At 42.4% G+C, this 27732-nt stretch overlaps 1 protein-coding gene across 1 annotated transcript in view; it reads left to right on the forward strand.

The window, feature by feature from the left end:
* The first annotated feature begins 6238 nt into the window (after window positions 1-6238).
* AGK (acylglycerol kinase) overlaps window positions 6239-27732 on the forward strand; it is a 36333-nt gene continuing 14839 nt past the window's right edge. Inside the window, exons 1-8 of the mRNA XM_076340289.1 lie at window positions 6239-6397; window positions 14849-14888; window positions 18889-18968; window positions 20229-20304; window positions 21648-21740; window positions 22704-22736; window positions 24729-24823; window positions 26943-27012. Coding sequence (XP_076196404.1) covers window positions 6288-6397; window positions 14849-14888; window positions 18889-18968; window positions 20229-20304; window positions 21648-21740; window positions 22704-22736; window positions 24729-24823; window positions 26943-27012 — 597 coding nt within the window. The 5' untranslated portion in view covers window positions 6239-6287. The remainder of the gene's footprint in view (window positions 6398-14848; window positions 14889-18888; window positions 18969-20228; window positions 20305-21647; window positions 21741-22703; window positions 22737-24728; window positions 24824-26942; window positions 27013-27732) is intronic.

The raw sequence follows: 27732 nt of genomic DNA on the forward strand, positions 1-27732 counted from the left end.
GTGGCCATATTTTGTGCTCCAGTATCCAAGTCAATTAATCTTCTAGCTTCTACAGAGGCAAAGTTATTTTGCTGGTGAAGAGGAATGGGAGTGGTTTGTCATTACAGTGATGGATTTTCTCAGCCCGCCTTCGCCTGCGACTGATTCTGTTGCTCCCCCAACTCCACCTAAGGACAAGGATAAAACAACTTGTCGTCACGGAGCACTGCTGCTAACTTTGGAAGAAGTGAAACTTTGAGCAAACACAGTAATGTGCTGGGTATGTGATCTAAGATGTCAGCCAGATGTGTTCAGTGGGCCATGGTGATGCACACAATTGAGTCAAAACAAAACGAAAATAGAAGCATTTAATAGGAAACCAACTGGGAATCTCTCTTTCCTTCAAACTGTGGCTGTTGCTCTTTGATTACAATTGCCTAAGGCCCCACTCCATCTGGTCCATAGATTAGGATGTCACTGCCTCAGTGAAAAATGAATCATTGCTACAGACGTATTAGTCGTTTTCAGGAACTCTTCTGATTATAAGATCATCTGGCTATAGGATGTAACCAGGATGGTATATAGCAGCAGCTGGATTTTCAGGTATGTGATCTAATGTAAACATAGGTAAGTAGTACGTAACATCACATTTCTGGACGCACTGCAATCAAGAAACAGTATAAAAGCCTTAATCTCCTACCTTCTCTCTCATCCAGCTGTACAACAGGGATAAATGGAGAGAATATGAATTGACTTACTTTTTTTATTAAACAATGAGCATTAATCTCTGCCAGAAGCAAAATGCCTGAGTGGAGATTCTCACGGTTTAAAGCACCCACTCTGAGGTTCTGTCTGCAGAAGTGAAATACCTGCTTGCAGATGTAAGCCCAGGAGAGGTTAGGCGTTACCAGCATGCTGGATGACGGCTACCTCCCTTCCAAATAGATGCTGCTTAGAGGAGCATGCACATCCCCTGAGCACGTCTGCTCTGTGCATTTGTCTTTCAGGCTCTCTCCCTCCCTGTATCATACTATTTACTATGAAGAGTCTTAATATGTAGCAGCACCATAGTAACAGCATCAGCTCAGACATAAGTGATCTTGGCCTGGGTCAGCAGGACTTTCTTAAGGATAGGAACCCATACCGGTAACGAAACTGATGTCCTCAGTGTAGCTCTCACCGAGACCTTCACTGAAAATCAGAATGCAGAGTGGCTAGTATTAGCACAGAAGCTGCTACGGATTTTTCTGTGCAGGGGTTTGTGCTGCTGAGTGAATGGATCCATCCCAGTCCTGGGGGACCGTCCTTGTTCCTTCATTCGGAGCAGACCCAGAGGAGATCTAACTCTGCTGGGAATTGCTTAATATCTTTGGCCAGCTCTGAGACCACAAGCTTAGAGAAATTCTTGCCTGTCACCCTGCTACATTTAAAGCTTGGGGTGCAGGGCTGCTCACCCTAATGCCTCAGTGGCACCTGCATTTACTGAATCCAAATAGGTTGGGAGTGAGCACAGAGCCTTCTGAAATGTGTCTCTGCTAAAGGAACAAGTTCCTAACAAGATTGCCACAGTGCAATTTAAGGGGTTTCTGCTGCTGTTCAAAAGCTGTGAATATCTCTATTCCTTCCCTTGGAAAAAAGGTTAATAAACTCTGAGAATCAGGGAATATTTCTGTGTAATAGTTCGGTTGTGGGAAGAGGGGGCAGGACATAAAGGTGGTGGTTTCTGCTGTAGAAATATGCTAGACACGCTCCTGAATTTCCTTCTAGGGAGGGTGAAGCTCATGCTGTGTTCTGCTTACAGAAGAGCCAAGGAAGAGCGTGGAGGGGAAGGAAGGGGAGAGATTATTCTCATGCAGAATTTCTCTGAGTTACCCAACCAAAAACCCTGCCAGTGTGATTCAGGTCTTTCTCCAAGCCAGTGGAGCAGGCACTGACTGCAGACATGACTACCCCGGGGACTCGCACCTCCAGGCAGAGCTAGAAATGAGGGCAAGAGAATCCATCATGAACTTTCTGTGCTCTCACAGGCAGGAACTTTCTCTGATTAGCTTCAGCGGCTGCAACACTCCCCTCTCTTACACAGGACGGTGGCCAGGGGTGGAACAGAGAGGACCTGGGACACGGGGTGGAAGAACAGCTTCAGGCCCTGGACACAAAACGGGGAGAACTGAAGCAGAGAAACACTGACTGGGAAGCCCACCAGAGATTTCAGCTAGCACAGGACCCGGACAGGGAGAGAAAGGGCTCTCTCTTTCTGCAGCCCACCCTGTGCCCACAGCCTGGGGGAGAGAAAAGCTGGAGGTGGATGCGCCTGCAAGGCTGGAGCCCCCATCCCACAGCCTGATCTGGAGAGACACTCAGCCGGTCCTGCTCCCATCCACCAAGGAAAAGGGCTCTTCCCCACCTTAAATCATGCTTGGTGTTCAGGTGTTGTGGAATTAAAGAAAAGCAAATTATAACCTCCCTCGCTGGGCCAGAGGTATGGAGAGATTTAGAGTCTGGGGCTTTTCTCATCAGCTGCACAAAAGCTTGAAGATTGTGTGAAGATGCTCTTCCCTGTCACTCTGGCCACAGTGATATTAATCACGTGTAAAAAGCCAGGGAGGGAGGGGGCGGGGGCGAGGTGCAGACTACAGCCAGAAACAACGCTGCCTCGGACTGGCAGGAACATGGACTTATATTGGTGTGGCAAACGCACAGCTCCTACAGAGCAGTAAATTTGGTCTCTTTGCAATACAAGCAGCTATTTGCATTTTACTTGTAAGGAAGCACCTGAAGACATACGATCACCACGATGGCAGGAGATGTGGTTGACAGCACTGCTATTTGATACCCTCAGCCCATCCTTAGCTGAGTCACAAATGCGGAATAACCAGCAGGCAGAGGGGTCTCAACTCTCCATTGTTGTAAGGACAACAGAATGACTACATTGGGCTGGGGATGTCCCTTTCTTTTATGCACACACGGGCACATATCCCTCATGTTACCATCATGCAAAAACTCTCCTCTGCCCTTGTACAGTGCTGATACAGAACTTACTGGAGATGTAGGATGGGGTCGTCCAGTTCGGCCATATGAGGATTACCTATAGACCACACGGCCAGGATTAGCTTTCAGGCCATGAAAGCCACTGGTACTAAGTGGTGGCTGTGAACAGGAGTTCTGTTCTGTGCCGGACAGAAAAGGAGACTAAATCATTCTCTGCCCTGGTCAATTGTAGAGCACTGCCAGGTAGTAGAGAAAAATCTCTCTACTGTTTCATGCATATTCTCTGGCTAAGAAGAGAACTGAGATGGTCGAGCATGTGACTTTCCTAAAGTTACAAACAAATATGTCCCTGAAGCATGGTCATGTATCTGAGGCTTCTTCTGCTAACAGGCTTGGCACTGATGGTAGAGACAGGATGACAAAAAAAATTGCTCTTCAAAAATGGGTCAGACATGAGTAACTGGGATGAGGCACTCACCTGTCTTCACACACAACTTGTGTGATAATTTTAGGCGACACATCCCCAGTCAAGTATTAGAGTTGCAGAGCAGCTTTTCTAATGACTCTTTTTTACACAAACCATCTAGCAATCATAAGAAAACAAAACACATATTCCAGCCTCCTCTGGGCAGTTTTTTGAAAAAGGTAGCAGTCATTTTACTTGGCCTAAAAAATCACTGCAGTATATAATCTAGAGGATGTTCGAGATCAACCCTTTATCCTCTCATTTTCCATTGCACGTGCTCTAATACCTACTTCTATTGATCTGACATGCAGAAAACTAGGACAGCTAAAAGAGAAGTACCTGGTACATGCAGCAGCATGGCACGTGTGATCTACCTTGAGGGTGATCAGATGGCCCCAGCCAAAAACTAGGACGTACGTGTTTGCCAGGAGGGATTTCGGAATGGACGCTGCATCCTAAGTAAAGCCAGGTAATGAGACAAGCGCACAATCTGTCATTGTTGTCTGCAGTGTTTCTGGCTTCCAAGGGCAGCTCTCTTTGAAAAGCCCCATCTCAAAATCACCAGCCCAAATTCTTGGATAACGTCACACAATCCCAGAATGGCGGAGGTGGGACGGGACCTCTGGAACTCATCTAGTCCAGCCACGCCGCTCAGAGCAGGGTCAAGTCCCTCTGCTAGGCACGTTGAAAGACAACTAGTATTTGAGCTAAAATTTCTCATTTATACTAACTCTTGTGTTTTCACACATATGAACTCAGGAAAATTTCCATTCAGCCATCTCAGAGATATTCAGGTCTTTCATACATTTAAGCATTTTTCTGACTGCTCCGAACATGTATTGGCATACTAAAGAGGCTTTATTTTAAAAATTCAAGCTTGTTTTGGAAGCATCGTTAATAAACACAACTGTACTCAGTAGACTTGGTTGTGAAATAGGAAGTTACAGATGCTTGTAAATTATTTGTGGCACCTCATGAGAATTACGAATTTGAAAAGTATTTATCAGCACACAATCTTTTCATAAGCTAAGGAAAGCAGGATGAGAGTACTAGTATCTGTTGCTATCGTTGCTGTTAGCAGTTGGCCACACCACCTGAATCCTCACAAAAAGTAGGACAACACCAAAAAAAAAAGTAGGACATTTACTCACTCCACACCACCTGGAACATTCAGCAGCACATCAAGTGCATGTACTCAGCACACTGAGATGCACTGGACAGATGAACCTTAAGTGGGAAGTGATGGCTACTGGATGAGAGTGTGCCTGAAATATTCATCAGGAGCTGATCATTTAATGTTTTTCTTAGAAAAACAAATCCCAAATCTTCTACTCTACAAAATGAAGGAAAAAGAAAACCCAAAACATAGTAGGGAAACTAATCCATAGGGTTTAATCAGCTTTCCTTATCACTAACAGCAGAGTGTCTTCTGGACCATCTTCTGCATCAACTTGATTTTTGCAGAACAGACTTTTTCATACCCAGAGTCCCAAATTTGGCCTCAAGCAGCCCCCTTATGTTACTACTCACATCCCATCCGGACATCATTAAGCAGAAGGATTTGGGGAAGCTTTTTACAGAAAAGCCATTTTATTGACTTTGACATTTCTGTAAATGTTCAGATTTTGCTGAAAATGGCATTTTGTAAGAGGGAAAAAACATTCTGAGAAAAAAATTCTGTCCAGCCGTATGTTCATTACCCTGACCTGCTGGTCCCTGCCAAACTGTGTCCTTTTCATCCCGGGTCCACAAGCCCAGCTCCCTGTCAAGAGGAGGGCAGTGGTCTACAAAAGCAGCATTGCTTCCTCACACCACTTATTTAGCCAACGGTTCATTTTGAATGGCCCACCATCTGTCTTCCCTTCTCATAGGACAGGGTCTCTTTGAGTATTAGCCACGCATGCCTCCACTCGGCACTTTTGTGAAATCTCTGAGGCTGTTCACTGTCTTTCAGGCATCATGGGAAGCCACGGCCTGAGTTAATGCTAGAAGGAGCCACCATCACTAGGTTGTCCCAAAGCTTTTCCCATCGTGAGGTCAGATCTTGCCACTTGGTCGTGTCTCCGCCTTTCCCTGGCAGGACGCTGATGCTGTTCACGGCTGTATGGCATCCTTGCAAGGATGGCCTGTTTTCCATGCATGACTGGAGACATTTCTCTTGGTGCACGTGGTCATCCGTTGGTGGGGCTTAAACAGCAAACCCCAAACAGTACTTCCTAGCCAACTTTTCTTCTAGATGAATCTTCAGAAATATTCTCTGGTTGTTTTTTTTGGGGAGCACCTTGGATATTTCTATCAGTGTGAAAAAACACCTAGCCACTTTTGTCCTTTGCTACGCAGAAAGTCTCCTGCTCCCCTTGCTCCTGCTGGTGGCTGGGGCTTGCTGCCAAGAGCCCATGGCGGCAGGTCGCCTCGCAGGCTGGAGGACGACCACGCAGCAAGGCTGTGAGGGCCGGGACATGGGTGGGTGTGAAAGCACTTTTCCTTGGGATTTTTTTTTCTTATTTTTCAAATTGAGGTAGGGTGCCTGGACCGCAGCTGGGGGCACACAAGGCCCAAGGGGTGGGCACAGTAACGTGGATTGGGGATGAGATCTCCTCAGACCCAGGCTCGATGCGCGGGGCGAAGGTTGACCAAAACCAGCACGGCGGGGGCCGGGAGAGGCCCCCCCAAAGCGGGGGCCGGAGCCCCGCGGGCACCGCCTGGCCTCCCCGCGGGGCCGGGAGGGCGTCGCTGCGCGGAACGCCGGTGCCGGGGGAGCCGTTTCCAGCCGAGCCGGGCTGGGCAGCGGGAGCAGCGGCGCGTCGGTTCCCGCCGGCCCATCCTGAGGGGCGGCCGGTTTGCCCCGGGCGGCATGGCCGGGGCGGTGAAAGTGCTGACGACCCTGAGGAATCACTGGAAGAAAACCACGTTCGGGGTCTGCCTGCTGAGCTGGGGCGGGAACTGGCTCTATGGGAGGCACTGGTAACTGCCGGCTGGGGGCGGGCCGGGCCGGGGGGGCGGGAGACCGGGAGAGCGGGGCCGCCGCCCCGGCCGTGTGCCCCTGTGCCTTCGCAAGCGACCGGCCCCGCGCGGTGAGGGCATCGCTGCCGTGTTCGCCTCGGATGCCCGGGCTGCCGGCTTTCTGCCTAAGGCAGTCTCCCCTCACGGCTGTTAAAATGGGAGTCTCCTCTCAGAGGGGCTCCGGCGCCCTGGGGGGGTGGCTCTCCCCCTCCCCTCTCCGCCAGCCATGCGCTTAGGAAGGCTCAGTGCCTTCTTGTGACTTCCCACCTTGGCCTTGTTTTAAGTTTGGGGCTAGTTCAGGCGGTAGTTTTAACCAGAGGTGTTGTCAGGGTGGCTTGAATCATTCTGGGGCCGGTTAGAGAGGAGAGAGATTTCTCTCTTCTAACTTAAAAAAAATGCCATCAGCCAAGTGCATGTCATCAGTTTGCTTGCTTTTAACCAGTACTGTAAGGATGAATGAAAACAGAGGCCCTACGTCTGCAAATGGTGCCACTGGTACCGGGGTTAAGGGGAAGCCACCTTCATGCACGAAGGTGGCCATCACAGCATGGTGGTTGTGTGCCCGTGGGTTTTCCCACCTCCTTTTTTTCTTTTAGCGGTGTTGTACACCTCATGAAAGATGCCAGATCTCTTTTGCATGAGCGCTTGTGTCTGTCTTGAGGTGCAGTGCCGGCAGCGGCCATGTGCCTGCCTGGTGCGTGTGCTTTGCTGTTGTCACCCAGCTAGCTGGAAGGAGCCCGTCAACTGCTGCAGCAGCAGCACGGCTAACATAAGTCATACCGGGCAGGGTGTCACTTCCACTGCTTATCTGTGGAGCGAATGTTCCTTATAGGAAGCAAAATCTTCCTTCACGATTTTTAAATAGCTAGGCTTATATTTTCATCCCTGTCCTTTAAGATTATGGTTAATACACTTAACTAAAATGCAAGTACAGCCAAATTATTTTAAAAAATTGTTACTTTTGGTGTTGCTGTTTATTCTGTCACTCTCTTAATGTCTTTTTAATTGTTAAGTCATGATTTTAGCAGTGTTCTTTTCTTCTTACATTAAAATGTTGCCAAAGCCTTGGTGGAAAACTTAGGAAAATAAATCTATTTATGTTGTTTGTTATACTTTCCTTCTTTATTTCCTTTTGCCTAGGGACTTTTGGATTAAATCAGTCTTTGTTTTGAATGGTACATCTGCTTTAGTTGTTTACTTCTTACCTGAAGCGCTAAGGCTCGGTTGACTGCAGGGCAAGCAGTAAAAAAAACTCTCTCTCCGTACTTTTTTCCTTGTAATTGCTGATTGTAGTGCAGGCTATGGTAAGATAGAGAATAACTGTGTGAAAGTGGTGGTAACAAGGTCATGGCTTCATGTGCGTGCCTACATGGACCAACAGGCAGAAAAGAAGTACGTAGGATACTGCCATGTTGTAAGCAGAAGTATCTGTGCGAAGCAGGTTGGGTTTTTTTGATGCCTTCATGTGATGTCAGTGGATCTTGAACTTACATTCCACTTTTTCCTCTGACGACTTGAACTTTGAATTCAGATGAAATAGCGAAATGTAAATGAGTAATTATTTGAAGTTCTATCATTCTACATACCTCTTAGCCAAAAGAATACACTTAACGTACAAAATGAGGAGGAAGAAATTGCTCAGAGGCATTCATATGAGGGGCTGGCTGGCAGGGCAGAGCAGCCTCTGACCTTCCCAGGTACCCTGCTTACGTGAGTGGCCTTTTTACTGGTCTTCTGTTGCCACAGATACTAATGACAGCAAAGTGCATGTCAGGCCTGGGTACTATAGAGAGCTACTGAAATAGAGCATTAAGAAAAAGGCTAAATCTGCTCCTTGTGCATATGGAGAGTGGGCACTTGAGGAGGCCTAGGAGCAGTGTCAGACACAACCAGTCTTCCCTTTATGTCTGTGGTTTCTGGGAATTCATACAGGTTTCAGCTGTATTCATTTCCTGTGCAGTACCTGTGAAAACACATTATGATCACGGAGAACATGACGGTAGTCTCAGCAGCCCTTTCGTGGTACTCCGTGCACAGTGAAGACTTTACCTTGTGGCTGCTGGACAGCAGGGAATAGGCAAGGATCCCTCTCTGTAGCTTCTGGTTTGCCTCCAAATGTGGTAAAGGCTTTTGGTGGGGGTTTTTGGTACATTTTCTCTCCCCAGTTTTTTTGTTTATGTACCAGTTATGCTGGGGAGCATGAGAGGTGCCCTTCGCCCCATGCACAAACTGCTGCAGGCAACACTTGAAGAGGTTAACGAGAGCTATGTTGGCTGTGAGACTTGGTGTTATCGACATCAGGGGCTAAATTACTATGCATGAGGCATACTTGACTAGGCTTATATTTGCCCTTTTAGAACAGATTAAAGGTTTAGTGAAGTCTTGTGCTTCGGTTTCTGGCATCACTGGAGTTTCTGACGAAGGGGTTTGCTTTAGCACAGCATCAGTTCAGATTAGCCTCGGACTTCTTGGAATTAGCTGTTTGAGATGTTGCTCATTTATTTGCAGCTGAAGAAAGTTTGTTTTTTTTTTTTTTCCCCGTCCTGCATCCCTCTTCTTGGCTTTTGCATCCTCATGGATTTTCTAAGACATTTCTCTTGCAAGGAGAAGATAATTTGCTTTTTCAACTTCTCAAGTTTCATTCTTCTTTTGGATGCAGAGGCTATGATGCCTGCATTAAGTGGAGCCATTGTAAATAAAAATCTGTCCTGCTAATAAATGGCAACTCTTCTATAGTCAGTCTCTACGTGCCCATAGGGACAGAAGAGCTCTGGAGTACTTCCTTAAGACTTTGGAGGATGCTATGTGGACAAATATGGACAAGAAGAATGTTACCTTTTCCAGAGTTGTCCCCTGTGGCTCTTCCCTGCCTGAAAATGGACCCGGGTGTCCCCCCCTGCACCCTGTGCTGTGGGGTCTGATGTGGATGCCCTCGTGCTCCATAGGCTGTAGAGGAAAGAGGGACACTGGAATGTAATGGTTCATCGCCGAGTTACTCTGAAGGTTGTGGATGACGATAACTGTAAAGGTCGAGGAGCTTCTTAGCCCAGTCTTGTATGATACTTTCTTCATGCAGCATTTAGTTTCTGGATCAGTGTGTTGTCCTTTCATCTTTGGAGATGTTTGTTCATATACTGACTGATTTAACAGTAAGGGGTTTTTGGATGAACGGGAAGAGTAAAGAGGAAACCTTGTGCTGATTCCCCATCCCCCATTTGTGATTCAGCCCTTCTAAGTACATAATATAACAGAAGGTGCCTCTTCAAAAGAGACATAGATCAGGAGGTGGCAAAGGTTTTTCGTGGGTAGAATGATAGGCATTATGTCTGGTTGAACTACTGTTAACTAAAACCCTATTGCTATTCTTACAAAACTTAAGTGAGCCTTAAAATTCCTGTGTTTCTCATAAAAGAATATGTTTTCAAAATCCATTGTCTTGCATTTGGGGTAGCAAATATCCTTGTAGTGTTGGAGAAGTAAGAAGAGCACTCAGTGTTGCCACATGTGAGGTTGTCTCCCTTTAATTTCTCTGGATTGCGTGAATTTCTGTATTAGCATAATTTTAATCTATAGCATATCATGCTACAGGTATGAGGGACACTGAATTTAATGTACTAGATCAAAGCTTAGAGGGTATGTAGATTACCAGATACGTGCTCATACACAGTAGCATACTTCTCTTTAACATGTACACGAGGTTGATTACAGATAAAGTAAAGATACCATATGATTGTTTTAAAATTTCCACCAAGTTTGGAAGCCCCTTTCACCTTTATGTCCTGGGTCACGTCTCCTGAATTGAGCTGCTGCTGTTCTTTATATGTCCAGGTGGTGCAGTGAGTCGCCAGCTATGTCAAATCAGCAGAAATTTAATCTCTGGCATAATGGACATCAGCTTAACTGATTGTCAGGTTTGGCCAGACTGTTACAGTGGTGTCAGTGGGTAAGTGATCATCACTTTGTTAGGTCGGGGACCCTCTATGTTGTACTGAGGCAGTGGACTCCTCAGATACTCAGTTTTACTCTGTAAATGTTAAAGTATTGACTTTCTCTGTAGAAAATGCTGGCAAGGCATCTGGGCCTTTGACTGCTTGCCAGTAATCTGAGTGTTATTGTTATCTATAATTTGAATGTTAGTCTCTGCCTGTTTGCCAACTGATAGCTCACTTTGTCACCTTTCTGCCTATACTTCCTGAGTGGCTGACTTTATTTCATCAAAACTTTGTCAAACAAACTGGGTATAAATTCTGAGTCTTGAGTAAAGCTGATGCAAGCTAAGATTTGTCTTTCATTCCCTTCCAAAGCCAAGCTGGAAGTAAATGCTAATATCCAGCAAAGAGGATGCTGTGCTCTTGCTGTATTGGAAGCAGCCCAAAAGCTCTCTGCTAAGATAAAATCTCTTTTAGGAGTTCTGTTATAGCTCTTGAGGACTGATCCTATGTGCACAGCTTTGGTCAAGTTTCTCCTCGCAAAACTCTGTGTTTTGATGCAGACACTGAACTGGAGAGTTTTTAGGCTGCTTCTTGCTTGAATGTACTTAACAGTCTTAGATTTAATGCTGATAACCCTTTTTGAAATGGGATCTCACACCTGACCTTCTTTTATACATTTGTAGTATGGTCAGTTTTAAGGGAGTTGGCTCTAAGATGAAGGCTTACCCTTGCTGCAGCTGTAGGCCTCAAACAGCTTCTTCGATTCGAGTTTGCTGTCTTCTCCTTGTTGAGTTCATTGCTGCCCTGGCTGACCTCTCGTCATGGGAACTGTCCTTTCAGCCCTGGCCTCTGCTGGCACTTGGGCAGAGGATGCAGTCTCAGCTGGAGGAGCATACGTACTAAATTGCGTGGATCTGTGTGCTTATATGTAAGAGTGTAAATTTCCCTATTCTAGCTGAAAATGCTTAGGACAGGAGCAGTGGCCACCAGTCCTGCGCCAGGGAGGTTGCAGACAAATCAGAACAGCCCCTGTTCAAGCGGGTCATGTGGATGTTGTGCTCTCACAGCCCGGTGTGTTCTGGCAGCCTGACACGGCTGGTGCATGGTGAGCTCTGTTCAGTTGCTCTTCCTTTCTTTCTGCGTTAGTTCCTTGCTTTGGCGTAAGCCTGCTCTGTTCTCTGAAGAGTCCGTGCTGCAGTGGCTGCCGGCCTTGCGGGATTGACTGATATCTTTGTCGAACCAGTCAAAGTTCTGTCCGTGGGTTCAGCTTAGGACATCCTCTTTCCTCCATACCCCACTGCCACTGCTCGTTCGTCTCTGTCTCCCAATTTTTTACTGCTTAAGCAAGTTGGCCCAGTTGTAAGCTGTGTGATGCTTAATTCTCACAGTGGGAAGGCAGCCCTGGGTTGGCCAGCAGATGCAACGGCCAGAGTTGTGTCTCTAAGCCCTTAGGGGAAATGTAAAGTAAAAATTGATTTTTAGTTTGCTGTGGATATGGTGCAAGTCAGAAGAAATCTCTGTGTGTTCTTTAAGGCAGCGTGGCAATTTCCCTCAGCCTCCACCTGCTCATGTTCGAGTGTTGTTGAAAAGGCTTTGTTACTACCTAATATTAGTCAATAAAGTACAAAAAATCAACAAAATCTTACGTTTATTATTAAAGTCTCTTCTTCTCTGGGAGCTGGTATGCAGCCATATTTTGATTAGCTAATATGTACTGAGACAGAAGTAACTTTAAGAAGTTACCTTTTTGCTATTTTTAACATTTTTGAAGCTATATTTATTAATTGGTATGACCCGCAGAGGACTTCCAGACCCGCTTGTGATACTGTAGGTGAGCTGTATGAGATGAGTAAAGGCAAGAGCTGTGATACAGCAGGAGGACCGCTGTTCTCACAGATACACCCCTGTGAGTGCACTTGTGCTTTTTTTTTCTTAAGTGTGAAGATAGTTAAGTGTTGACGTAATGTTTTAAGGAAACAAAAATTTTCCTGTTACCTGGCATCTTCAAGCCAAACTCGGGACATCTTTAAGCCAAACTCAGATGACTTTGAAATATATGTCCTAGTTGAATCAGCGGGAATCCTATGAGTATGGCTGGGATGGCATGGGATTCTGGGTGCTGTGCTACTGGAGAGGTGAGACAAATCACCTATAAATTACTGGACAGCAAATTTCCCTATTCTTCTGGTCTCAGAACCTAAACCGTTCCTTTGACACCAAAGCGATATGTGTCAGAGTAGACTTTTTCTATTTCTGTAACTGCTTCAGTGCGGGAGAAAATAAGCTTAAATGTTGACATCTAAGCTGTCAAGCCTAATTTTTATGGTTAAGACTCCGTTGAGCTGAATGAAGCTTGCATCCTTGACAGTTGTTTTGAGAGTCTTTGCAGGTTGGGACAGAGAGCACAGTATCTTTTGCTTGCATTTGAAAAGTTGTGCTGGACTCCATTTTAAAGGCGATTAACACTGCAGCATAAGATTGCGGGCACCAGGAAAACGTACTGGCTGACTATGTGACACAGCTTGATTTCTGAACAAAATAGCATCAATGTGAAGTAAACAGATAAGGTGGATTTGGCTAGAATTTGTTAATAAGGTTAGGACAGCAATTCTCAAATACATCAACTGTGCAGCCATCATTTGATAGTGGGGTTTTCTTGATATCCCGTAATATTTCAACTTTACGAATTACAATTGCAATTGCGTTGTGTTTGCTCTGGCCACACATAGTCACAGAAAGGAAAAAAAAACCCTATATGAGGGCTCGTGCCCGCAGCAGTGCAGTGTGGACTTAGCCCATCATGCTGTCTTGATTGAACTGGAATTAGCTGTGACAATGTTGTTTAGCTTGGAACACAAACCTTTTCAGAGAGAGTTATTTTAACTAGTGCACTTTCATTATATTACTGCAATCAAATACAAGTCTGTCCCTCCTCTAAGTAATATTTCAGGTGCTTAATACAAATGACATTCCTTTGGTTTTAAGGAGCAAACATGACAGTTAAAAACATGTCTCTGAGGAAATTTTTTTAGACATTCCAGTTACTTGTTATCCTGGTGAGGTATTATTCACATATTTTCTTTTTCCATGCTTGAATTCTTTCTTTGTCTTTTTATTATTACCAGGAATAAATCTGTGGCTTTTTTGCTGTAGAGTTATTTTCTCAGAACCTAACTTTATATCTCACCTGAAGTCACCCTACTTCTCCTTTTATGGCATTGCAGCATCTCTTGGTGACACCAAAAAGAGCAGCTTATATAGCTCCAGTGACAGATAAATACCGTAAACTCATGGAATTGAATAGATTGCACTCGTGTTCGGGTCCAGAGGTCTGACCAAGGCCTTGCCTTCTCTTCTGCTGTTTCAATTGCAGGATTTGGCCTGATGAGCCACACTTTGTGGCAGGAGCGTGCTGCTTTCCTAGTCACTTGTTTTTCATGGTTGGCCTTGAATCCTTTTAATTGGTGTAGTGTATTCATTTTGGTATGCTGACTGTAATTAGGGTTTTTTGTACTTGATATTTTTGAGACAATAATACACTGTCTTGCCAGGTATTGGCAAGGACAAGCTGAAGGAGCTTTTTGGTTTTAGCAAGGAGGGGGAGTGTCTGGTATCTAGAGGACAGGTGAGACTTTGGGCACTGCAGAACAGGACTCCCTGTTTGTCTGCAAGGGCCAATAGGGCATTTTTTGGTCTGGGGAAGAACAGAATTTTGTTCCTCACTCAGTGGCTCTATGTCTCCAGTTTGCTTGACAACTATACCCTGCTTCCCACCTTACTAATGCTGTTCGTCTCCAATGACAAGCACAAGGATTAGCCTGGAATTTATTTCTGAAATGACCGTCAGTGACGGTCTTCTTTGGTTTTAAACTTCACTTAGGTGGGTTGAGTGATTTTCACCTCTCTGAGTTACTGCTTTAGGCCATGCTCAGACCTAGGTGGGTGGTAGGTGCTGCATTAACATGTGTTTGGCTTACAAACTGATGGATAAGGGAGTTCACAATTATAATGCACAAAGATTTAAGTCCATGGAAGTTACACTTAAGTCTGCTCTAAATCCCTTCTATACTGCCGGCATGGTAAGTACCTTCAGTGTAAATAACAGACGGTATTAACATTGAAAAAAACCACACCTTAGTTCTGGAGTATGGTTATGTAGCAATTTAAAAATAAATCAGTTATATGGTATCTCATAGCTTAGGTAATCTCAGCACATTTGGCATCCTGGTCTTTGTTTTCTGCTTTTCTTTACTATAATATGTTTGTGTGCACATGCAGAAAAAAATTATGCATGTGTACTTAAATGGGTGTGTTTCACCCTTAAAATGTGTTAAATAGGTCTTAAAGAACCTGTATTTTTTTTATTTTAGTGCTGTCAAAGTGTGTGTAAAAAGGGTATGTACCTACATGTTAAAAATGAGCAAATTGTTTTAAAGTTATACAACCTAATGTCCACTCTCTTTTCTGTCTTACCTAATAGCGATAACCTGCTACGAAGAGCTGCATGCCAAGAAGCCCAGGTAATACTGTCTAAAGTGATAAAATTAGATTAAAATCTCCCTCTTATCTTGGTTGTGCAGGGCTCCTGAGATTTTCCCAGCGGGCCCTCTCTACGTGACAAGCCTTGTAATGATGCCATCTGTGTTCTTTTGCTGAAGTGCCAAAGCGTGGATGAGGCCTCCAGCCTGCAGCTGGGGTGCTGTACCTTTTGTGCCCTGACTGCTGTTGCAATGGACGGTGCAGTGTTATCGTTGGGGTAATCTTAGTTACTGCTGTAGCTACCCAGACCTCCATTTCTGCAGGTGTAATTACTCCGTGTCTGTAAAGTTCTGGTGGGAAGATGATTTGTTGATAAGACAGGAGACTGAAATCTCAGATCCACCACGACGGGTGTAGTCTGGGCAGAAGCAGTGCAAACTGCTTCACATTAGTGCTTGGCTGGAGAGACCTTACCCTTGTCTATTTGAGCCTGAGCGCCTTTATTGAGGATACTAAGTGCGATGACTGACCTAGTGTTTTTGAGACCCATGTACTGGGAACTTGATGGAGGCAACGCATTTGCTGATCACTGACAAGAAAGCTGGTATTCAGAGAGAAAGGGGTAGTTACTGTCTGAATATATTGACTGTTGCATTTTGGAGTTTGTGGTCTGCATGGGCAACCAGCCGTGAACAAATTCCCATGCTGCAGTATTCCCATAAAGAAATCTTGTCCTTAATAAGCAGTCTTTCATGGGTGCTTTCAACTGCTGTTGCCCATGGATTACATCACTGCACAGGTAGTGCTTATTGGCTCTGATTACCTCAGTGGTGTGGTGTAGGATTTTAAGAGTCTTTCTACCTCCCATAAATACAGTTTATTCTAAACCTGCTTCTCCATGCCAGATCTTAGAGATTTTGCAGGATGTAACACTGCTCCCATCATTGCTACATACTGGGGCCTGAGAAGAATGGTGAAAATTGTTTTTCTCATTAAAGAACTTTCCTTGAGATTACCCTGCTTCTGTGGTGCACCTGAATAATCCTAATTTTAGCCTGCTCCTGCTGTTGAGGGAAAGATATTCACAGCACCTTGATTGGGGCAATGGAACTTCATGCCAGAATAGATTAAGAGACCTCAAGTGTCATGAAAGAATAAGAAGAATCTTTCCCTGAAAATACTGCTTTCATAAATCATACTTATAGCTTCAGAGTCAAATGCATTTCCAACTCATAGTATCAGTTGTTCTTGATTTTTATGTTTTCAATATTCTTTTTTACTGCATAATGTCAAAGTGATGGAAGTTTTTTATATCGCCAGAAATAGCAGTTAAAACCTCAATATTTGAAGCATGCTGACCAAATTAAAAAAAATTTTAAAACGGCACTGATGAAATGATATACAAGGAGAAGTTAAAAGACCTAAGTGTGTATGCTGTCAAAAAGGTGTAACTGCTAAGGAAAGACTGGCACAAGAAGATAGATCTGTTGTGGAAATTCTGACTTTCCTGTTTCTTAATTCCAGTCATTAAGTGATGGGATCTATTCCATTATGGCTTATTCTTGTAAATGAAAGTGCAAAAGCACTGTCGACAGAGCTTCCTACAATTTCAGTAGTTAAAGCCTGGGAAAATATCCTGCAGAAGACTCCTGCATTAGAAAGGAGTGAACCAGAATGCCTAGCAATCAATTCTTGCTGTACGTTCCATTCTCACTGATGCGTCAGTGCCAAATACTGCTTGAAAACACACAGCAATACAGCAGTAAGGCATTAAAAGTCTGATATGTTCTTCAGAATAATAACAATCTGTAATTGTTTGAAAAATGCTACTTGCGTTTATAGTGCTGTATAAATATTGGGAAAAAATAGAGGCAGACTCACCGAAGAAAAAGTTTAGTCTGAGTCAAGTAGGGGGGTTCCCTATTATTTTTACAACAGATTTTTAAGTTTTTAAGCCTGTTACGATACCAAATTGATGAGGCGCCCACCTTCCTGCCAAAGTATCCGCTACAGCAGTATTTCATGCAAAGACTCCACCATGCATGTCTGAATTTAAGTATCAGTTTATGATGACAGCCTTGGGGTGGCAAATGATCATAGAAGGATTCTATAATAAAGAACCCATTTATCGTATTTTAAACCTTTTACACCTCCTTCTCTGGAATAAGTCAGTGTCAGCTGACTGTGGACTTCCTTTGAAAATGTGGTCTCGCTGATTGACCTTGTTACTGAACTCCGGGCATGTGTTAAAGAGGTCCTGTTTAGCTGGCAAACAGTTTGCTCTGTGAAGCAGGGATAGTTTTCTGTGAAAGAATGTAGTTTCTCTGTTAGTATTCATAAAACATTATAAAGCCTTTGTATAAAGGGTTTTTCATAGTTGCCAAATAGTGATTGTCATCTTAGAAGTCCAGAAATGCAATACCTGGAAGTGTGCGTTTGACAAGGAAGTGAAAAAGACATTGACTTTACTCAATTATGCCTTCATATATATATTTAATAACCATTTTTAATGTCTGGCTTTAAGTTGTCTTTCCTTATGTTGTGCTCTGAAAAAAAGACTTCTAGAATGTTGCATTATTATTTTTTATTTCCTGTCTTAAAAATCAGCATTTGCTTTAGAAATGCCCCTGTATGTAACATAAATGTGTAAGTATATTACATAAAGAAGTGATTATGTCATTACTCATAAATTCCTTATGAGCCTTGTTAGGTTGTTTAGAGCAAGCAAATACATCACATTGTGCCCCCCAAGCAAATAATTAGTTGTTTCTAACAGCTGTAGCATGCTAGAGGTTCCCTGTATTTCCCAATTCCCGCCCAACAATTGCAATAAAATAAGTTGGTCTGTTTTCCAGCTGATTTTTGAGTAAAGCTTAAGAGCTATTGATTTGTTTCCCTTTCTTTGAAGATTCCTTTACTCTCAGCAACTTCTCTTATCCTTTTCCTTTCTTGAAGAAGAAATTTGAATGTTTTAAGCAACGTAGCCAGCTGCACACTTATTTTAATTGAGGTTTCCTGAGCAAAGTTGGCAAGTGGACTTAAGTATAAATTTAAACAGCTAACGTTCACTAAAATCTACTGTGCTTTGTGTACAGTGTCCACCTTCTTAAATAGAAAAATTCCTACTAAGGGAATTAACTTTCAAGATAAAGGGGAAAAAAACCCAGGGACAGTTGACTTTGTCTTTTGTTCAGCACAGTAGTCTTTTGTTCCTGCTTTATTTCTGGGGCTTCTGGATGGTACTGCTGAATACGTTGTCATCCTTGTACTCAAAACCAGTTTGATTTGGTGTGGTAGTGAGGATGCCTTTAGGTGAGCTAAAAGAGGTTTACAGAGTGGGAAGTAACATGCGTGGAAGCTTTGCCTTTTCTTGCCTCTCCTGTGCTGAAAGCTATGGAAATAGGTACAAATGGCTAAAAGGTACAAGAGGCTGTATGGAGTAACTCTCAAAGAATTTAAAATTGAGGCACCTATTCAGAATTGGATCAAAAGTTGAAGAGGAATTTAATGATTTTTACAGGGAGACATTAGGAAGAAAAAAATGCCTGAGAAACAGTGAGCTTGCTTATAGGTCAGGGCAAATTCTCTAGTGATTATCTTTCATATCTTCAAAAACTTAAGTGTAGAAAATACAAAAATGAGCAGGAGAGATACAAGAAATGAAGGACACAAGTGGAAAAAGATGCAGAAGGAAGGTGGCAGGCAGGTGTATGAAAATTACATAAGGAAGGATAATCAAGTAACCTTGGAGTCAAGGGTAGTTCCCTGGATCTCTGCCCATGGCAGAAAACCAGAGGTTGACAAAGCGAGATGGTGGTGGAATTGTAAAAATTAGCTAAAAAGTACTTGTGACAGTGGTGTGAGCTGTGGCTGAGTGTGCAGGTCTTTGAATAGGAGACTGTACAATGGCTGAAGATAGAAGTCATTTGAATGTCATGAGGCTTGAAAGCCCATTGACATTTGTAGAGATGCATTATTTTGAACTGTTTGACCAATGTGCTTAAAAGATAAACTGAACTCTGCTCTTTTTATCTCACTTAGGCTTTTGGCAACCAGCTGATCCCTTCCAGTATGCCACTGAAGAAAGCAACAGTGTTTCTCAACCCAGCAGCTTGCAAAGGGTAAAATTGCCCCTTCCCTACATGCATATGTGAGGCACTCCTTCTGTATTTTTGCGCTGCCATCCACTATAAAAGCCAGCCAGATTTTTGAGCTCATTTTTGCCTCCCTCTGATGCCAAGCTGGTGCTATGTAACTATGCCAAACTTTATTTCACCAAAAATACTGGGATGAGAAATAGAACTAGATGCTTGAGTTGAAAGAATAATTTCTAAATATATGTATCTTTTTAATTTTTCTTTTATCCCATGTTTCGGCCTTTGTCATTCCTTTGTATGTGGAATTCCTTCATATTCCTTCTACACTTTTGTATGTGATGCATTTCTGTCCTCAAAAACTATAGAAATAAGAGATGATTCAAGACGTGAAGTTAGCCAGCAGTGATCTTACTTCTGTGGGAACCTGTCCTTGAAAGGGATGTGCCCACAAACTGAGAGGCTAAATATGGGCTCAGAGCAAGACTCCTGGAAGAGGTCGACTGCTATTTTTGCATACTCATTAGCAGAAAAACAGTTATCTTGGGTATGGTGTGTGAGTGTTTCTGCTGATCAGCTAAGCTTTTTATCAGTTGCATCTTGGGGAGGGGCAGGGAGTTGTCAGTAACAACATGAAAGGAATTCTATATCTGACATGGAAGTGTCTGGACTTATGTGCTTTTGTTCAAAACACCCATGACTGGAAAATGCAAAGTGTTAATAAATTAAGTCTCTGACTTCTAGTCTCATGTTTCTACTTGTTGTAAGCAATTTATAGTTAATGGGATAATTATTTTATTACGCAGTTACAGGCAGAAAATGCATGAGTCCTATAACAAAAGAAAGTCAGATAAAATTTTGCTTCTAAACCTATTTAATAATATGTAACAGTATTTTTTAAAAAAAAGTTTCTGAAAACCTAAATGGGCCTTCTTTGTGGTCTTAAAGCCTGGTGCTCTGCAAGTCATTAATTTTCTACTAAATTTCTTTCTGGAGATCTTGTTGGTTTTTTTTTTTTTTAATTATTTTTGGAGAAAGCTAGATAACCTCTTCTGCATTTATTAAAACTGCAACAAAAAGCTGACATCTAAGATACGAGTCTAGAAATGTAATACATTTGAACCAAATGAAATCTCATCTTTCCTGATTGGCAGGTTGAGTGACTGATTGTGTAGATCGTATGCTCTGTTTTTAAGTAGATTTCTTCTTGTTGTTTGTTTGTTTCTTTCCTTTTGAATTTTTTCAGCCAGCAGACTAATGAAACAGTTTTTACTCTGTTTTTTCTAGCAAAGCCAGGAACCTTTTTGAAAAGAATGCTGCTCCAATTTTGCACTTATCTGGCTTGGATGTAACTGTGGTTAAGGTAAGAACTGTTCTGTTAATATAGATGTATTGTCTGCTCTTGAAGAATTGAAATTCAATTCTGGATGCATTTGAAATTCTCAGTTGTCCCGTAGACATCTCGTGAGAAGAAATAAATACTGAGCTATTAAGCTGGTACTTAATCTTTTCCTTTTTAATTCACAGTTAATTTACAAACTGTGTGCTGAGTTTTTAATTTTCAGCTAAAGCAGTACACGTGCTTGTCTGTCTGTCTAAAGCAGCCCTTCTATAATTCATGTTTGAGAGAAAACTCTCTAAATATTTGAGTGCTGGCTAGTGGTGCGTGCCCATCACTGTTGAAATTATCAATTCTGCCTGAAGTTGCAGAATTCAGAAGTGAGGAACTTTGACGTGCAGCAGAACTGTTCAGATTAATTAAAAATAACCTTTTATTTTTACAGTGAAAATATTTCAGTGTATCCCCAAATAATTCAACATTCCCATCACGAAAGCAGAACACAGCTCTAAATGGCGTGAATTAGAAGAGAGGTTTTCTTTGGAAAGAGAAGAAAAAGTAAACATGAAGGGATTCTGACCTTTTTGCGGGTTTTTGAGGCTGTGATATGTGGATTGTTTAATAGTCACTGTGTCATAGCAGTGGAGTACTCTAATATGTATCTTTCTGTCTTGGAATCTTTTTCACAAGGTTTAGTGTTAAAATGCTGTTTTTATTAATGCCTCTCTCTGATCATTGAAAATACGTAGTCCCACCCTAAGAGAAAAAATTACTTCGCAAGACTTAAAACTGATGCTTTGTAGCTTCAGACCTGATGAGTTAGCAAAACAGGGCTGAGCCGGTAACTGAGGCTGAGATGTCCCTGTAAAAGACATTCATTTTGCAGGAAACGGTTTTGATGGTTTAGAAAGTCAGTATACTCTTTACTGCTAAACCTGTTATCAACAGCTTGCTGTCAGGCAGTAGCCTTTGATGTAGCTGATTCTGTGTTTCAGGAGACACACTTGAGCGCTTTGGCTGCTAAAGATGTTGGGACTGTTTCTGCAAGAGCATGGTTTGCTTGTGGTTTTGTAAACCTACCTGGAAATATGATTATTGCTGCGATATTCTAGATCTGTTGAGTAAGATTTACTCTATTTCATTTAGCCTTTGTGCGTGTGTGTGTGTTTGCTTGCACATATTGTATTAGGCAGCAGACTTGTTTTATAAGTTAAGAAATTTCAGTGAATGTAAGTAATATACAGTACTGTGTGCCTATATGAGAATAACTGTTAAGCAAATGGATAGATGATTCTTTTCTTTTCTATAGAAGAGAAATCCTAGAAATAGTCACTTGAGTTCTCATGTTTGGATTTCTGTTTCTTCAGACTGATTATGAGGGACAAGCAAAAAAGCTGCTGGAATTGATGGAAAACACAGATCTGATCATTATTGCAGGAGGAGATGGCACAGTACAAGAGGTACTGCAGGAGCTTGGTCCTGGTTTTTTGGGAATCATAGTCAGGCTGAGGGTGAGAAAATTGAGTCTGTGTAATGTAGCAACATCATAACAGCTATTACTAGAGATTCGTCCATTTTAGTATCTGTGTTTTCAGTCAATGTTATAATCTTCTGGGGGTAAGAAAACTCTGCTAGTTGTTATTAGTCTAAAAGTGATGATGGGAGTGGGGGCAGAAAGAGTGTGTGACGTAACTATATTCCAGAATTTTATTCTAGAATGAGAAAATTATCTGGGGAGACATGATTCTAACTTTTTCTTTCTGTGTAATGTAGCTGCAATGGTTTAATTTTCAAAATTCATTCCTATCTGTACTCCCAAGAGGAATGCATGTTTTGCTAAGTGGGAATCAAATAATTTAAAAATTACGTGGGAGTGATAACAAAGCATGGTATATATTTAATAAATGCTTGTTGTCAAGATGATTAATGACAGGAGCAAACTACCAGCAGAACTGGGGGATACTCTGTTTTTCAAGGAAGGCTGTATTTTATTAAAGCACTTCCTGGAATGCTAACTACTGGCTTCATAAGGCAATGGCTGAATGAAATGCAATGACCTTAAGAGAAAGTGGTCAGAATACATCTGCAAGTTTCTCCTGGCCTTAGAATTGATTATTGGTAATTGCACACTGACCAGTCCTATTTTTGCATTATGCAGAGCATTATTCGATGTTAAAACACTTACACTGGCATTGGTTGCGGTGCCAGCATATACTCATGCGCACTCATAACCCTGCTATTTCCACCAGGTTTGCACACTGAACGTGCCTCCTTTCCCATGTAAGCAACTGTAGCACCTTCCATAAAAGAGTAGCTGCTCCTTAAATCTTTTCCAAAGAGTAAATGTGGTTATGAATTTCGTAGCTTTCTACTGTAACTGAGAAACAAAATTCTCAGATCTGAGCATTTCCCGTGTTTTTCAGGTCATAACTGGACTTCTCCGCAGAGCAGATGAGGTGAGGAAGTGTCATTTTTAAAATTTTGTTTATTTTGTAGAGGAAGTGTCTTGTGCATCCACTGTGACCCCTTGGCCTCAGCTCTCTTCTACAGATACGTTGCTTACTAATCTGGAGCCAGCTCGCTGCATAATAAGTCAGCCATGCTAGTGTCCATTCTAGTGCAATTCTGCCCGTTGTTCTTCATTCCCTTTCTCAGGGAGTGCAGTGGCTCCCAAGCCACGGCTTTGGGAAGTTTCCAGCGTCAGAGCAGGGATTGTGGAGAAGCCAAATGCACAACTTTCAAAGACCCATGGACCAGCTGTGTATGCTGCTTTGTTTGGCAGAAGCATCGGGTGAAAGTACATGTTTTTCTTGTATTTGTTCAGGCTTGAAACTGAATTCAGTTATGGCCATGCTCCTATTGCTTTATGATTGCTTCACCATTTTTTCAAGCGGTGAATACCTACCTATGCAGATGGCTGCAGAAAGCAAATTTTAACCTCTCAAGGTGGATCGCTCCAAATGGAAATGAGAGAGATTTTTCTTTTTAAAGAGGGAGGACAGTGTTATTGAAGAAAGGAGGGAATCATTGTTCCCAAAACCTTCTGGCAGGAGCTGGCAAAAACTCAATTAAATGATCCAGACAAGATTATGATGATATCCTTGGCAGCTAGAATTGTATCTGTTTAGGCAGTTGCTTTGTCTGAATGTGACAAGAGAAACTCTGCAACGAAGCCAGTATTTTTAAAGGGACACTGGCTGTATCAATTCTGAGCCATCAATTTCTAAAATTTAATATTATTATAGTTGGCCCCTGAGACCTCTATGATCTAAAGATACTGGAAAAAATGTTTTAGAGGCTTTACTGGCTAGTTTTTCTTTATTTTTTGACTTCTTATCTTGATGTAGCTTGGGTTGATTAGCAGTAGCGTAGAAAATTCTGCATCCGGCACTATTTCGGGTGGAATACTGCATTGTAGTATTGCCACTGTGTCACTTTGTGTCTTTGGCCAGGCAATTCTTCTTGTCCTTCATATCACTCTGTCCTAGGAATAGAGATCTGCAGTTCAGCCCCCTCACTCTGTGCTCTGCATCCCTTTTCACTCGGGTATGTCATACCACTGTTGCCTGGATAAGAAGAGCCTGTGCAAGGTATTCCAGAACCGCTGTTCCTAGCAGCCAGGGGAGCAGAGCATGACTGCATGAGCTGCAAATAGCCTGTGGTCTGCACGCTGTAAAACAATTCTGAAGAAAATGAGAAGGGTGTTTGAAATGTGTTAAGACTTGCAGGTGACACAGAGATAGCAAGGGAGAGTGGGTGAGCATGAAGTGAGAGGGATATTATTTAGTCGGTGCGGATTTGCAGTATCATGGCGCTGCTAGTAGCAGTGCCCAGGAGGGAGATGATACATTGTGATATATGGTAGTTTGCATTGATTTGCTGACATGCTTCAAGAAGCACAGTTTATTATGAGGTATAGTGTAATAACTTGCTCCTTCAACAAGCCCTTTTGCTGAACTGTGGTACAGAAAAATAACACGGTCAATGACTTCCAAAAATTAGACCTTCTGCTGCTTCATGATTTGGATGCCAGAGGAATCAATTAATTTCCTTTCCTTAACTGAGAAACTCTCTTTGCCATGCAAGGTTACTCTGTCAGAGGGGGATTTCTGCAATGGTAAATGAGGTTCAGAGCTTGTGATGCCACTGTCAGTATTAAGAAAGATGGCAGATTGCTGACAGAATCCATGCATTAGTTAAGACATGGCTGCCAACCTGTATGTATCAATGCTCTTAATGATTACAGAGAGCTCCTTTGTACCCAGTTGGCAGTGGTGGGTTCACAGATTTGGATGCCATGTTCTGAGTCATTATGTATTACTGCCTCATTTAAGGAAGTGCCTGGCTGCTTAGTGCCAAAGGGGTGATATCAGACACAGCTGTGATCTCCACACAGGAAGCTTCGTTCAGCTGATGCAAATGTTAATTTACTCTCCTCATGTGTCCAGGCTGTCTTCAGTAAGATTCCTATAGGATTCATACCTCTTGGGAAGACCTGCACTCTGAGCCACACGCTTTACCCTGAGAGCACGAACCAAGTCCAGTAAGTATGACATGTTTCTGAAAGGGGGCTTTTTTTCGTTTGTTTTCAAGGAGCAGTGCTTCTTGGTAGCTTGATACTTTTCTTTTTCTTCTATGTTACATAGAAGTTGGTAGTCTCTGGGCAGAGCCTGATGATTCTCTGGACTTGCCTCAGTTAATGGCTTCCAAAAACTGACTAAAATTAAAAGAAGGAAATGTATGTATTATTAGAACATGAAATAATTTGCTTTAGCTAATTTCTCTGTGATCGTGTGATGTTCAGAGTTTTCAAAAAAAAAAAAAAAAGGATTAAAAGGATTAAGCCTCTTAGGAGTAATCAGAAAGGATATGACAAGGATATAGCAAGGATATGACAAGATAAACCAAAAAAAGTCCTCCTTCCGTCCCTTCTCCAATTTAAGAACTCTAGAAACCAGTCCACATATAACCTGGTTACCACCTGCAAAGTAAGGCGTACAAGAATATCTTTTTGGGAAAGGCTGGATCCCATTACTGACTTCTGCAGGGTTTCTCGCCCATCCCTGTGATGGGCTGATGCTGGCAACTCTCCAACAACCTGAATCTTATCTATCAGCATCCTGGATATGATCCAATCTGGCAGTATCTGTTGCCTGCATTTCAGTTTGTTGTAAGTTTGTTTTGTCCACTTCTAAAGTAAAAAGGCTAGTCAACTAAGCTTTCTTTTCCCCACACTTCATTTCTTTTCAATTTTTACCTTCCTCTCCTCCCATACTAATGAATATATTTCTCCTTGCTCCTGAAATCTGTTCACTCTGGTTCTCCCAGTAACTCATTAACATTCTTCTTTGCGGAACCCTTGCTGGTATCCATCATACATAAAACCCACGAGCCAACTGGCATAACATCCTTCATTAAAACTACCAGAGTGCTTTGAAGCTCGGCAAGATGGACAAGGCTGTAATCAGCAGCTAAGATTAAAATAATAATTTATGTTTGGGTTCTAAAGAAGCTGTTTGAAATGAATGATCTTCTTGCCCCAAGGTAATGAACTGTGCAGGTGAGACTGCAGCATATTGGTGAAGTTGAAAGGAATTTGGTCAATAGGCTGCTTAACAACCCACGCGAGTAACAGAACCTGACTTAGGAAGTGCAGAAGTGATATTTTAAAAAGAAATATTTGGGCTTTGGTTCCTTCTGCACTATTAGATCTTACCTTTGGAGTGTAGGAACTGTAGAGGTCTTACAGAAAGATAAAAGTTAGGAGAAAAGAAGGCTGAGGGAAGAACAGCTTCCTTCTCTGTTTCAGTATTCTAAGCCTGATGAAGCCAAGGGCAATTTCTCCTGCTGATTCACATGAATATTGGGCTGGATCTGAAAACTGCATTTGGTTTTGGGTTTTTTTTCCCTGTCCAGCTGAGACACTGGAAATGTGTGCAATGTGGAATTTAAATTTTACCCCATTTTGAAAATAAGGAAAGGGTTTTAATGAAATATATGCTTCAAGGTCTGAACATAGAGACTTCTTTATGAACTTGAACACTTTGGTTACAAAATCTTTAGTGCCACGCTTTACGACTTGAAATAAGAAAGTGCCTTAGCTACTGTCCACAACTTAATGGAGACCAAAACCACATGAGCACTGCTGATAGGTAGGTTTATGTTGCTTGAAAACTTCAAAACAAATTAACATACTAAGGCAATTCAATCTTAGACACATGAATTTAGACCACTCATGACCACCCCCTTCTCTCCCGGGTTGTTATACTTGCCACCAATAAAATAAAACCATGATTTTGGTCCTTAGTGTGTTAAGTATCTGAAAGAGCAAGTAACAGAGTTGGCGTGTGATCTGCCAGATTAGCTGAAGAAGGAGGAATCTCTGAAAAGCTTAGGCTGAGAACTTCCTTTTGCTTTTCGTGTCTTTTGCTGTTTGTTAGAATGCAGGCTTTGTCATGTGTTGCAGCCACCCAGTTTGCTTTCTGATTTCAAGGAAGTGCAGTACTTTGTCAGAGTTCTTTCCCTGGGATGGTTGTGTTTGCTGCAAAAAAGCCCCACCTGGACTCGTAGTGGGGTTTGCTGAAAAAAGTGTAATTTTAAAGCTTACTCTTTTCCTTCCTTCCTGTTTGTTTTCCTTTGCTTCTTTCCTGTTTGTTTTGCAGACATATTACTAATGCTACATTGGCCATTTTGAAGGGAGAGATGGTTCCACTTGATGTCTTGCAGATCAAGGTAAAAGCATCTGCTTATTTGGCACCCAAAGTTCCTAAAACTTTCCTATTCTCATGTTGTTCTGTTTATATGGACTGCTTTTCCTCTGTGTAATGCTGTCATGAATTTTGGTTTATATCAGCAGTTCTGGTAGCAGTCATTTGTCCACTGTATGCTATGAAATCAGATAGTCTAAACGGGAGAAAACACTAGGATGCCTGAACATCTTTTTTTGAGGCTCAGAGAGTATTGACGAATAAAAAACTTGCTAACACCGATATTTCTGTAGAAACGGTGAGAGGTAACAATAGCTGTCTGAGCTGATTTAATGCATTCATATGTATTGTGGAGTTAATAGCTTGCTTCTACAAACTGAAAAATGTGAAATGGGAAAATCTTTGACTATGTCCCGTATGGTTTTTGAATAGTATTTTTCTCTTATGTTGTAGAATGGACATTTCTGCAGCAAGAACTTAGTGTCACTGTGCAGAGCTCCTTGCTTTTGGCTGACAATATCCACAAAATGAAATGGCTATTACTGGGTGTGCACTCAAACTCAATCAACCTCTTCAAAATTTCACCTCTTATATTCCTCTCTGGGAGCAGATGGAATGTATAACACTTAAATTCTGCTTAGTTTTATTGCTGTTAGCTATTTATCATACCTCTTCCGTGAAATTTCACTTTTGGGATTAATCAGAAATCAGTTTTTATATAGAAATGATATTTTCCTAGCTGCAA

Source organism: Aptenodytes patagonicus, chromosome 1, assembly GCF_965638725.1.
Source record: "Aptenodytes patagonicus chromosome 1, bAptPat1.pri.cur, whole genome shotgun sequence".
NCBI classification, from domain to species: Eukaryota; Metazoa; Chordata; class Aves; order Sphenisciformes; family Spheniscidae; genus Aptenodytes; species Aptenodytes patagonicus.